Source organism: Siniperca chuatsi, linkage group LG20, assembly GCF_020085105.1.
Source record: "Siniperca chuatsi isolate FFG_IHB_CAS linkage group LG20, ASM2008510v1, whole genome shotgun sequence".
NCBI lineage: Eukaryota > Metazoa > Chordata > Actinopteri > Centrarchiformes > Sinipercidae > Siniperca > Siniperca chuatsi.
The window spans coordinates 25,502,109-25,516,659 of NC_058061.1; the positions used below are offsets into that span (position 1 = coordinate 25,502,109).

Below are 14,551 nucleotides of genomic sequence, written 5' to 3' on the forward strand. Positions count from 1 at the left end.
TGGCATAATTAGGCTGTACCATGATACAGTGCTGCTGTCGCCTATATTGCAGGTGATAATGGTGCCACAGTATGGAAGAGACGGGGAGCAGTTGGCTGATAAAATATGAATGGAAGACCATTCCCGCCAGGTGAAAAAAGAAAGAAATGATGAAAGGTTAGGGATGATTTAAAAATAACAACCCTGCATACTAGTTTTTTTTAAATAAGTGAAAATTAATTGTTAATGATTTCATAATTTTGATTTGGTAACTCATACTTCTGACCTAGTAAGTCAAAGTTTCAGCTTATTTTCTTACAGGTTTTAACTTTATATCTGAAAATTATGACTATGAATATGTTTTGAGTTACTAAATCTAAAATATATAATACTTTGTCAAGTGAGGGATGCTCATTTTTCAAAATTATACATAAATCAAAATGCTGGGTTATGTTAAAAGCTTGACGTGTTATCTCATAATCTCAACATAGTAGCCTCTATCATCATTTTGTCTTAGTATCTGCTAATTTTGCCATAAAGGCCCTGCACACCTCACAGGTGATTCCAATCACTCATTCTAGTGATCTGGTTAGGTGTAAGTTCGACTATGTTGGTAATTACGTGATGTCACCAAACTATGAACTACTAACAGTGATGACGGTGTAAATGATCCTACAGGTGCAACAAAACGAAAAGAATGAGGCAGCTGTCGCTCCTGGGTAGAGGTCTAATCAGCATGTCTTTCTTGTCCGGGTGCTGAGTCCAAAAATTGTCCAGCGATTTCTGCTTCCCAGAGATAAAACTGTAAAATGCTGCCCTTCAAAATGTTGGGCTTCCATAATTATGAAACCAATGGAGTTTTTAAAACATATAGTGGGCAAATGGCCTACTACGCAATCAAAGGGAGCACATGGGAGCAGCTGATCCACACTGTTGTGTCCCATAATACAATCACCAAAACATTAAGGTTGTGTTCAGGCTCAGTGCTGGCATGAAGACGTGGATCCTGTTTAGTCGTAAACAGGAGACACTGAGAAGCTGCCTTTGGGGTTGTTCATGGTAACAAAAAGGCTGCGGCGCCTCTGCTGAGAACTGATCAATCGTTTTTGGACAGGAGTCTGACGCCGCGGGAAGCTGGCCGGATCAATGAGCTGCAATGATTGTCTCAGTCCAAATATTAGCCGTTTGGTGATTTCTTTCATGTCTTCAAGGCTGCTCATATCCCTGTTTGCTCTCTGAGGCTTCTTTATCTAAATTACAGCCGTTAGAAAGTTGGCCGTTAGCGGCCCGCGCTTTAAAGACGCGTCAGATAATCGAACCTTTGGATTCTATTAGTGCGCACGGTTATCAGGGAGGAGCAGTAGGCTTCCCCCAACACTGAAGCGCGACTTGTAACCATATCATTAATGAAGTCACCTGGCAATAAAACATCTAGATAACCATAACACGTACAGCTGGAGCCTTCAGAATCAGAGAGGCGGTGGTGTGGCTCTGACACGGCGGATACACATGCACTTGGAGAGCCATTAAAGCGATTTGCATTTATAGCATTATCATAAGCAGCTTGTATCTCCTCAGCCGCACAGATAGCTGGATTTCACAGGAAAACTCCAAACATTCAAATGATGAGTTAATCACTCGCCATTCAGTCGCACCGTTAGCGCTGGACTGCAGTTAACCTGTAATAGGCCTACACTGCTGAAGATAACACTCATCGCTGTCTGATTAGTCAAAGTCCCATTTAACGCACATTTGGACTGCTAAAACCAGGGCAATAGCTATAACACTGAGGTCACGTCATCTGGATTTCTTACTGAGACCTTGGGGGGGTTTTGGTCCATTGCAGCTGACACCACCACATGCTGGGTATTTTAGACTAGATCTGATTACATGCAGGCCAATAAAAAATAAATACGGGATTCAGTATGTCCCCACCAGAACTGCGTCCCTACAGCGTGAAGAAGGCTGTGAGCAGCAGTCCATTCTTTCAGTTTAGGGTAAAGAAAGACAGGAAACAGTCTCACTCTAACTAATATGGAGGCATGTCTGATAGAAGGAGAATCATTTTTGGTCAGAAATAGGAGCTACTGGTAAAAGGAACGCTAATCATAATGAAATCTAAATATGAAACATCCATTCATATTTCATTTATGTATTTATTTTGTTTTAAACAATAAGGAGCCACTTCATAGAAATAGACAAAAGTATAACTTGTAAAATATGGCTTATGTGTACACTTAATGTCAGTGAAGGTGTAGTTTAAGGAGGCAGCCCCAAAACCCAACAACAATAATAAATGTAATAATAAATGTTAAGAGGAGTATGAATTTCCTTGCAGGGCCGAAGGTGTCCGGGGGCCCCTGAGCATGAGCCTTCTGCATGAAGCGACTGTTAAAAGCATCTTTAATTAAAAAGTCAAATGGGTCAGTCAAAAGTACAGATGTCCTGATCATGTTTTGTTTTTAATTCTGATCCTTTAACACACCTGCACAGTGCATGCATTTTACATTATTATAATTAGTAATGTAATGTCAATATGTTAGAAAACAGAACCAGTTTATTTATGTTTAATATATTATGCTGTAGCATGTTTTGTATTTTATCTGTGAAGGGTGTCAGTGGATCTGCTGAGGCAGAAAGCTTTGGAGAGAATTTAGACAGCCACTCTTCATCTCCAGCTTGATCAAAATAGTTTCAACAAACAACAGAACTTAAGAATTAACCAACAAAATACCAGGGAGAAAGATGCACGCATGAATGCATCAGTAATAATTATCCAATAATATATAACACTGAAAGTAGCCATTATGCTTTAAATACATTTTGCTGATAATAATTGTGTACTTTTACTTTATTACTTTACTTTAATTTATAGTATTTTGATATTCCAGTTTTGCTTTACTGAAGTAAAGGATCTGAATACTTCTTCCACCACTGACCATGGCAGAATCACAGTAGCCTACCTACATGTCGGCTGGACAACATGTCCAATCACAATCTTTCAGCTGCATGACAAGCCTTGTTGGCAAAAGGCTCACAGCACATGAAGACTAAGTCACACAAATGTAGCCATTATTTGGTTACAGATCCTGCACGTTCTCATTTCATTTTCATCTTTTCTTCATCTCTTAATTTTCATATTTCTCAGTGGGGAGATAGAATCTCACATTTGTCATTGATTATTACCTTTCTTACAACCTTTTTATGCCGTCCCGTGGCAACTTTACTCAACAGTTTGATCTTTGCACGTTTGGTTTTCAGTGAATACATGCACAGACACAATTCCTGCTTTCCAAAATGTGCGATTGGTTGCAATAACCCGGTAGCAAACCGTTTCTGCCTGTAGCGCTTTCTAGTAAAAGAAATGCGATGAAAATAGTAAAAGATGTTGTTCTTAGTCTGAGTAAGAACGACTTTTTTGACAGTGGCCTTTATAAACACAAGCCTACTATCAGCGTCATCGCTGCACCATTATATTACTCAAACAATAGATTTCGGTTGGCTAGTTACCAGATGATTGGCTGTAGTGATCTGATTCTCCTGGAATACAATTATCTCTTCTCTCCTGTCATCTGATCACTGTGTGGCTCGATTGGAGCTGCGAGGAAGCCAATCAGAAACGGCTGTTGGCCACCTGCAGGAAGTTGGCCGTCCACTTATCTCCTCCCTCCTCCGCCTGCAGCCAGATAACAGTCCCAACAGTTAGATCAAGTACCAGCTAGTCCACCACCGCAACCTGATGGGCACATCTTCTCCACAGCCCTGAAATACTTTCTTTAGTGTGTTTCGGGTAGTCAGCGGACTCAAGTTTGGGCAGAAAGTTACAGTAGATATTTGGTAGTATGTAAATTAGTTCTTTTGAGATACTGTCGAAAAAGAGGAAGGCTGTAGGGGAGAGAAAGGGGGGACGCAGCCGTCTCACTTCCAGCGCGCAGCGGCGGCAAAAGGCACCATGAGCGTCCCGCTTTACGCACCGACTCCCATCCAGCCGACTCACCCGACACCCTTCTATATCGAGGACATTCTGGGGAGGACTGCCACCACCTCCTCCACCTCCTCTCCCTCTTCTTCTTTCTCCTCCGCCTCCTCCTCCTGCTCCGCTCCGGTCATCCCCACACCGACTCTCCCGTCGCCCAACTCCTCCTTTACAAGTCTCATCTCGCCGTACCGGACGCCGATTTATGAACCCACACCGATCCACCCGGCGCTGTCTCACCACGCCGCTGCGGCGCTGACGGCGACGTACGCCTCCGCCGGTACTTTCGCCGGCTCCATCTACCCCTTCCACCACCAGCACCACCGCTCCATGGGGGAGTACGCACAGGCGCTGCTGAGGCACGACCCTCTCGGTGAGTTGGGCTAGTGTGCGTAAAACTCTTACGTTTAGAGTGTTATTTTTTGGGCAAACACCTTCTTTCTTCTTTATAATGAATGTAATTTACAGAATCACCAGGACAACCAACAATCATGGTTTTTGTTTGCTTATGTAGCTCTAGACTGTAGGCCTAATGACACTGTCAATCTCTTTAGTGCTGTAGTGCTACATGAAAAATCTTTTCTTTTCATATTTTGCATGTTGCATTTGTATCATGCCGAATTGTACATCAAATGATTTTCTGATTCTGTGAGAAATTACCGGTAAATTAATTTCGTCCATTTTAGCGCAAGACAAATCAAACTTGCTTGGATGATGTGGCAATAGGAGCACTTGAAAACTTTTCTGTCTTCACAAGCTTCGTTTCAGTGCCTACGAAACCATTTTGCATAAATATATCACGCTTGGGCATGCATGCATGTCGAACTCAAGGCAGTCTGCAGTTACATGTGAAATTGCAGGGGAACTGACAGTCGTTGGACGCGTTCCTTTCTTAACTCTTCAGCTCAATCCATTCCCAAGGAACACTTCTGCGTGATGACTGAGCACGCACATATGAGTCACATTGTTATTGTGACAGACGTATTTGGGGCCACAATAGCAGCAGGCTTATCCATTCAGACTGCTGGTGGTGATAGGGGGGCTGGCGGGGGGTGCATGGCAACCTTGACTCTTTTTCCTGACTCCCATTGTTCTGAAACATCAGAGGAGCCGGTGACTAAAACATACTGGGCTCCAAATCACTTGTTATTTCACTGCTTTATGTGTGTGTGTGTGTGTGTGTGTGTGTGTTTTTTCATATATTTGTGAGCACCAAATGTCCCCTACGAGGAAGAAAATTATTCTAAATGCATGCAGATATTCGCTGTTTGTTAGGTTCTTGCTCCCATGGGATTGACTGAGGACTGGGATTTGAGATGAATCCCTTCAGTTTTGTCAGATCCACCGGGTCCATCATTACGCGCGCATGCTGCACGGCCAAGCGTCGTTCAAACCCATGTAAGCTTATTTTAAATCAAATCACCTAAAGTTTAAAAAAAATACCATAATTGTCAGGAAATTCAGACACTAAAATATTACAGTTTGATGCAGTGGTGCAGCCATTAAATATGTGAATATGGGGAAATTAGGGCTCATGGACACAGCAGTCAGGGCTGAGGCAGGCCCACGGTGTGTTCATGGGTTGACACTGTATTGTTTCAGAGGATTTGAGTCTATAGTAGACTGCGGTTGGCTTCGAGGCTGTGAGTGATGGTCCTCTTAAGTATAGTGTGACAAGCGGATCGTCTGACTGTGTGTTGGGCTGAGCAAGCCGGGCCCTTTTCCGTTCATAGCGGAAGCCGTGAGCCTGTCGATAGGAGTAAATCTGGTTTCAGAAGCTGTTAAATGTTTTCCTGGCTCACCCCGGCCAGCCGCTTCCTCGGGAGCTCGCTGCACGCTGCTGATTATTTTATCGACATCCTCAATACAGACATATTCAGGAAACACTCGGCCTCTGATAGCCCGGGATCCGTTTTTCACATATTGTTGCACTTCCTCTGCCTGGCCAGCGAGGATGTGGCCGACTTTCTTTATGGTTGGCGGCGAGAAAAAAAATAAAGCAAACAGAGCAGCACATCAAGCCTGATGGGCTCTTACCAGAAAATATCAAGTCTCATTCAGAAGACTTTAAAGTAGGCTACAATAAAAAAGAAGGGTTCACGTGACGAGTAGGCCAAGGCCTCGTGTGAAATACCAACAAACAAGGATGACCTGCTGCCCGCCAGCGAACAGCTGTGCGCGCTTTCATTTGTGTTTGTATTTAGGCTATTTACTTATTCACATTTTATTCTATTAAAGCACACCGTAGTTCGGCTATCACGTCTCTATTAAAGCATGTACACAATAAAAGATGAAGCAAAATATGAATAGAAAATAAAAGCTGGTTGTGTATTAGCATCTCCTCTCCGGTTCAGGCTCAGTCGCTCGCCTCCTGACTGTTGTTTTATGTTAGCTCATTAATTCAGGGTAGCCAATTATTAAACTAAGCTCGCTCCTACTAAAGCTTTCCTCTCAAGGTATTTTTGTTTTGAGAATATATCTCATGGGACTGCATTAACTAACTTCCTTTGGGAAGGAGCAGCAATAGGAAGGTCTTTGACAGCAGTTTCGACCACAACAGATTTACATTGTGTCAGTGAGAGCAGAGGACATGAGTGTCTGCTGGTGGATGCCATCGCCTGTAATCACACCACAAAGCAGGAAGCACATGAAGCGGATATTTGGCCATAGTTTTCACTCTGTCACGACCTTCCTTAAAAGACAGCGTGCAGCAGGCCGCTGTGGCGGCCGCAGCCTCTGCTATTGTTTGTTCCAGGCCATTAACCGGAGAGGAAAGACCAAAGACAAAAGACACCCTTGATTAGACTACTGTGTCATTTCTCTTAAATAAATATGTTCAGTAGTTAGGCTGCTTCATGTTTATTAGAGTAGGCCTACTGCAGCGTAAATAGTATTGTGCAATTAATTAACTTTTTCCTCATTCATTTGAACTGTTTCAGTTGGTGTCGGTTGTATTGGACATTAACTTAATATCACATAATAATAATAAAAATAATAATAATTTAAAAAGTTAAATCCCATATGCACTAGTAGTTATTTGAAAGACCGGCTGAGGTTATGTGTGTAGGCTGTAGATAATATTCAAGTTTCTAAATGTTTACCTACAAAGGCGAGCAGGAGGTGCAGGGCTGTGTGTGTGTGTGTGTGTGTGTGTGTGTGTGTGTGTGTGGAGGGGGGCTTGTTTCCTCTGTATTTTTCTCTCCTTCTTTCTATTGTTATTACTGTTAAGCGTTATCCTTTTTCTTACGTTGAATGTATATGCCTATGTCAGTTTGCGCTATGAACATGTGCTCGTGCCATATGCTCGGATATTATGAGACTGTCAATGAGGTGCCGGCCCTGTTTCTTCCTGCTCTGAAGGCAAGCCTCTGCTGTGGACTCCCTTCATCCAGCGGCCCTTACATAAAAGAAAGGGCGGTCAGGTCCGGTTCTCTAATGACCAGACGATCGAGCTGGAGAAGAAGTTTGAGACGCAGAAATACCTCTCCCCTCCGGAGAGGAAACGACTGGCCAAGATGCTGCAGCTCAGCGAGAGACAGGTGAGCAGACTGAGCCCAGTTCACACAAAACACCCGGTGGGGCTCCCACTGTTCATCCATCAAGTAAAAGACACCGTGGATTGTATATAGATCCCTTATTCTGCCCTGCTGTCTCTGTGTGGGTGCGGGCGGCGGAGGACAGAGGGTGGTGCTCACGCAGCATTCTCTCATCCTCTGAACTGAAGCCACTGGAAGTGTCAGGCAACAGTCCTGGGGCCCAGGGAGCATCTAGTTTGAACTGCTTGTAGTATTTTGTGCAGTTCTAATTCTAACAACGTTTCGCCTTGTTCCATCAGTATTCTCTGTTGTTGTCTCTTCAGCTATAATGCTGAATTAAAACAGGTAGCCCAAATAAAGGTGTATTTTTCATTTTGTCTTTCAGGTTAAAACCTGGTTCCAAAATCGACGAGCGAAATGGCGAAGACTAAAACAGGTGGGATGTTTTGACTAATGCCACATTCCATTCCTTACTGAATCATCACTAACCAAGACACAGTCATTACATTATATTAAAACTATATGTTTCCACTTCCATCAGGAACATCCGCAGGGAGGTAAGAGGGAGGTGGAGGATGACAGTTCCGCCGGGAGGAGTCAAAAAGGAGACGAGACGACCGAGTCTTCCGGGATCCAGAGCCCGGAGCACAGACAGACAATCCTGGCCTCCGAGCTGGAGCAGCCGGACCGCTGCGTGCGCTCCGTGTCCCCGCATCAGCCCCACACAGAGCCGGACTCCGACGTGTCAGACGACACAGACCAGGAGCTGGACATAGAGGACGACGCCGAGTTCCCACTGAACCCCTAGTCTGAACCACAGGCTCCACACAGACACTGGATCCACTCGGACATTCGGAGCTGGATGATGAAGATCACTGGACACTTCAGCCTGTTCGTTCACCTTCACTGTGGTCGTTTGACGCCAGCATGACAGACAGGATGATAGACTAGTCTCTGATGTAATATTTAGGTAAAAAATCCATCCCAGAAATCTAGCATTTCACCATCATCCAGTGCCTTTCACACAGGACTGTCATCTCCATTTACTCTTTTCTTTTTGTATATAATGCGTTCTACTGTGTTTTCCTGTGCGTGCGGATCACTGTAGATGAACAGCAGGCCTATAGATTCGTTGCTCCTGTACTGTTTGTCGTTTTGGATGATACACGCTCTTCAGGCCGCTGCCTTAAAATGTGATATTCCATTAAATAATCAATGCAGGCCACACTGTGTTTTGTTGGGTGACATCTAATAAACTATTTTTGTGGTAAGAAATCACTTTCTGATGTAGCTCAGCTGGAATTTGACTGTCATTATTATTTTGTATTTCTTAAATTTGCACAGGAAAAAAGGAAATCAGTAAATTAGTCTTATAGACCATACTGAATTACAGACAGGTGAAAACAAATTGGTAATTGAAAATAACAAGAACAAATTGGGCTTCAGCTTCCTTGTGCATATAAGCCTAATCATAGTCAGAGTCGGAAATAATTTGACCCAGATAAAAAAAATGAAGTTAGTAGCCTTAAATAAAAGCATTAAAGTAGTAACCACTTTTAAAAAACGGGCTCGTATTTAAATAACAAAGTGATTCAGTTTACAAGGAAAACAAAAGCTTTGTAATGACAAGTTGTAAAAAAGTGATGTGTAGCCTACACTGAGTTAAAGCAGGCTGCTTTTGTAATAACTACTCATAATATGACGGTTATTGGTAATAACCGTATTTAATATTGTAACATTTAAACCCAGTTAAGAAACCATATGGCCAGAGTAAAACACAGCAGAGATATTATTTTACCTTTTTAAATAATATCTGATCAAAATAACTTTAGTTTTTGTTCACGTGCTTGTGGATGCATTAATATGTTGTAGTTCAAGTATGAAAAATATGCTAAATCTGGAGGCTAAACGGTACTTTGTATCAAATTAGACCGGAACTAGAAATAATATGTTCTGTAGTAGTCAGTACACGAACACAGTTATACCCTGATTAGACACCATGCACCGAAATGATGCTGTGATTAGAAACCGCATATAGTGCTGGGCTAGACCCAAAATACACTATACTTAGATACTATTATACCAAATTCTACTCTAATTACAAACCAAAGAGGAGATCCAATACACAATTAGACACCATTTTACAAGATCATCGTCTAATTAAATCAAATACACTACCATATCAGATCCAACATTTGCTACAGTTAGACCTGTTCTACCCGTACTACCAAATGATGCTGTAATTCGACACCGCGTTTAATGCTGCCAGCATGGGCCTGCGATACCTTAACTAGACAGCACAGGCTGTAATTAGACGGATTTAATGCCATATTATATCGGATATACTGACGGGTCCTGCAGTGTGCGAGATTAGCTGCGGACAGATGCACACACACACGACCAAACGCATGATCCCCTAAAAACTGCATATACAATTTTACTTTACTTACTTTTTTACTTACATATTGATGGATTAATATTACTGACACATTAATGTGTAATCAACATTTTAATGTATAGCTGGTTAAGTGCCTAATTTTAACTACTTAACATATTACTATGTGGTTAAATCTATAAAAATGCATCAAAGTTTCTAAATTGATCATAGATTTTTGATGACATTTTTAAACTGAAAAGTAATCAGTACCACTGACATGGAATTTGCTTGCTTTAGATAATCCATAACAGTGCACATTATGTCTACTTTAATTAATTTCATGTTGCCCTCTTCACGTGGATTAGTAGAAACTAATCCCTGCCATAACAATCTGTAACCTCAACAGAAGCATTTGATTGGTGGAGTTTGGACAGAAAGCTCTGCAGCCTGCAGGCACCAGCTCGTGCTCTGTCCTCTACTGTAATCTTTGAAGAAGATTCATTCAAAAATGGCTACATTTTGATTTACAGGTAACAATATGTATCCTAAAGAAATATTTTAAAATAAACGTTTTTAATTTGCTGTATTGATTTGCTTAATATTTTGGTTTAGTGGACGACCCCCTTACTCCTGCTAATTTCATTGCCACCACCCACCTCACCTCATAGATAACAAGAACCACTCTTTAGGATGATGCTGAACACCAAACTGCTTTGCAGGACTTTAAGTTGCCGTTAGAACAAGACTAGCTGAACTAATTGTAAACATATGCAAGGAAACCAACATAACGCTTGTTGTTGTTTGGAGTATAGGTGCTGGATACATCAAGGTCCAACTGAAAGATGCAAACCCGATCATTGCCCTTCATTCTGCTGTTTCATAGCCTCCTGATTTCCTGAGAAATCAAAGGCAGCCACAGATTAGCAAACAGTTTAGTCTATGTCAATGGTTGTCTCTTCACCACATTCAACTTCAAATATCTTATCATTGAGCTCTCATGTAAACACTGTGAGTGGGAGTTTTTCAGTAAGTAGATTAGGTTAATAATTGAGTGAACCCTCAAACAGCAGGTACAGCAGAAAGATAGCAGGGGACTGATTAATCGTCATACAATATGTTCACAGTACTTTTTAATATAAGAGATGATTACAGTTGTTTAGACTGACAGTTAAACTGAGAATATGGGCCTGATTTGGAAATATCACCAAAAATGGCCATGTGTGATATTTTTAAGGATTAAAGCTCATTGCTCTCATAACCTTGTTTGAGTTACATTACTGAGGTTCAATGGCCTCACACATATAAGACTATTCCAAAACCAACTGTATGCACATTGATCTTAGCCTCTGTATTGTGTAATGGTTCACAAATTGTGCAGGGTAAAGTCAACATTTGGAGGGATAGCACACACAGTTGGTGGGTGAAATGTTCAGCTGATAGCTGGTTGATTCCAAAGTGCCCATCTGATCTGGTCAATTCACACACACACACACACACACACACACACACACACACACACACACACACACACACACCACCCCTGGACCTACTTGTTGATGAAAACTTTTTCGTCAGTAAAGATTATAATGGTTACACATTGTGACCCCTGACGATAAAAATAATCATTTCAGTTTTGGTAGCATGGCAAAAAAAGAAAACCAGGTTCTCCTTTTCTAGCCGGCATGTTGAAGTTGACATGTTTTCATCAAATATTGTAGTATTCTAAAATAGGTCGCTTTAGGCAATAAATGTGTAAAGTATGTATAAATTCAAGAGCATTTTTTTAAACTTATGACTAAGACTATGACAAATACTGTGGAATGTTTGAAGGGCCATCAGGACAACCTGGTGAAACAGAATAAACAGACGTACTGTGCATCTGATATTTTGCAGCATTTAATATCATTGCTGTCAGGCAACCCTGTTTCCCAGAAATTCCAATTATATTCCACATGTTTGTAACAGATTTTCTCTGAAAACAAATATGTTTGCAAAATGCTCATACTGTGCAAATGTATCTGACTTGAAGAACAAGACAGGACGTGTTTACTTTTTACCAAAAAATGATTCCCTAAACTTAGCCAATGTGTTTTAGTAGCCTAAACCTAACCACACCGACACAGGACGCAAACTCAGTGTCCATGTCCTACACTTTTTGTAACACTTTCTGGTCTGAAAAAACAGGTTGCCAAACATAATCAATTATGTTTCCCTAAAAACGAGAAAAGCATTTAGTAGTGTATAAGTGTAATTTTCAGATCACACAGTTCCTTTGAGTTTCTCTGTAGCTGTTATCACAAGTTAACCATTCTGAAATGCAGCTGATATTCTGACCAGGGATCAGAGACTTTGTATCACCTCTTTATTAGGATGAAACCCTCATAGACAGGGAGAACAGTATTACGACAGCTCACTAACTATCTATTAGCTCTGTGTGTGTGTGTGTGTGTGTGTGTGTGTATGCCCTTGTGGTATTGGTGGACACGAGTTAATGTGTGGTTATATTTGAACGACTGAGGAATGTGTTGACTGTTGACCTTGGCCAAATGGAAGCCATTATCTCCCCGCACTGAGGCCTCCCTCCGCTGAGTTGATAAATTAATGAGAGAAAACATTGCTTACATCGATACTAGTGTCGCCAGCAACCACAGAGACACAGAGAGGGAGAGAGACAGAGGGAGGAGGGGGAGTGAGGGAGAAGAGGAAACAGGCATTGAGAGACAGATATATCAGAATATCAGAATGGCAAATATTCTTATTAAAGCACTGGTGCAGCTATTTATTATTCATTCCAGCATTACATTATTAGACCTGTGTTAATTTAGAACTATAAAAGAAACACAGAAAATGACAATTAAAGAGTTTCCACGATTAATAGTAGTGGAAATGCTCAGAACTGCTTCAGTTCCATTTCAAAGGATTTATAAAGTGGTGTTTACTGTTACCTAATTAGAGTGTAATAATAATAATAATAATAATAATAATAATAATAAATGTTAATGATACACGTGTAATATTCAATTCAATTTTATTTATATAGCGGCAATTCATAACAGAAGTTATCTCATTGCACTTTTCCTATAGAGCAGGTCTAGCCCGAACTCTTTATAATATTAATTACAGAGACCCAACAAATCCCACCATGAGCAAGCATTTGGCGACAGTGGCAAGGAAAAACTTCCTTTAAGAGGCAGAAACCTTGGACAGAAGGGGGAGAGGCAGGCACAATGCAAATACCACCTAGAATTATTATTATTTTTTAAAATTTAAAAAATTTTTAATAATGTTTTAACAACAATGTTCAAAACACAGTGGTGTGAACTCTGATGGTGCAGAACAGTAATAATAATAATAGTAGTAACAGTTTTGGCAACCAGATGTGACTGGTAAGTAGTCAGTCTAAGATCCATCACACTAGCAGGGAAGTGACCACTGTTGTTATTGGGTAAAGGAACCACTGAGCAACTGTGCAAATAATTAGTACTTACTTATACCAGATTATATCAGAGAGTGAGAATCCCTGCAAGGGCACTTGTATGCAGCCACTCACCAACCGATCGACAGATACATACAGAATAAATAGGAGAAGAGAAAAAGAAAAAAGCCCACTGTTAATTACAACGCTGAAACTATCAAATGCTTAGAAATGGCATGTGGAATTGGTTACACGTATATTAATAAATAAACATCCTAAAATATCTCAAAACACCAACAAAGTAAAGAAGCTGTACAAAAGCAAACAAATTTAAAAATGAAAAAGATGGATAGGAGAGGAGATAAAGGACTTAGAATATTGGTTGCTTTTACATGCAGTATAGAGCATAGTGATGTCCTGAAGGCAGTGATGAGAATTCCCTTGCTAAGATGTGCTCATTGATTTCTTTATGATTTCTTGGTGACAAATACAACTCACATCCCGTTTGACTCTTAAAATGTTTGAACAGATCTTAACAACACTGTTCAGGCTGTCCTTCACTGAGTGTGAAACCTGCAAATAAAAGAAAAGATCAAAAGTATTTAAATTAAAGATTCATACAAACCACAAAGAATAACAGAACTTGGTGAAAGGGTGCAGTCTTGAAACAGTTCCCACCGATGGGAAAAGTCTCTCTGTGTATATTTTCTGAAGTGACTGGAGAAGGGTACAACCTCTGCAGGGCTTCAGCTTTGCATTGTTTCAAATTATATCTTGCATTGATTGAGTGTGAGCACAAGTCACATGACTCAAGTCATGAATGGCCTAAATTGACCTACTACTGGTTTCTGACTTTAACACCAACCCTAGTCTTAACCATAAACATAAAGTCTAAAATAGAATAGTTGACCTTATGGACACCAGCACCCATAATGTGACAGTGTGAACAGATTTTTTATCCCCACAACATAATGAATGTAAATGCACGCACATACACACACATGACCCAGCTATAACACTGTAGCTAACTATTTAACTATAGAATTAGTATTATCTCTGCCAGGCGTAAGCCTGGAGGGGATCATGCGTTTGGTAATGTGTGTGCGTGCGTGTATCTGTTCGCAGCTAATCTCGCATAATACTGGACCCATCACCCTAATATTTTTTGTGCACATTTATGACTGTATGCTCAAGGACCTCTTTCTCCATGACATTTGCGTGTAAAATGACATGCAAGTCAGTACAGAGTAAATGGCATGAAATGACGC

General features: G+C 41.0%; 1 protein-coding gene across 1 annotated transcript; it reads left to right on the plus strand.

The window, feature by feature from the left end:
* Positions 1–3,647: 3,647 nt before the first annotated feature.
* Positions 3,648–8,777, plus strand: hhex (hematopoietically expressed homeobox). The gene is made up of 4 exons (XM_044178350.1): positions 3,648–4,328; positions 7,316–7,494; positions 7,877–7,927; positions 8,033–8,777. Exons 1-4 carry the CDS (start codon positions 3,932–3,934, stop codon positions 8,297–8,299), a joined length of 894 nt encoding a protein of 297 aa, XP_044034285.1. The 5' UTR covers positions 3,648–3,931; the 3' UTR covers positions 8,300–8,777.
* The last annotated feature ends 5,774 nt before the right edge of the window (positions 8,778–14,551 follow it).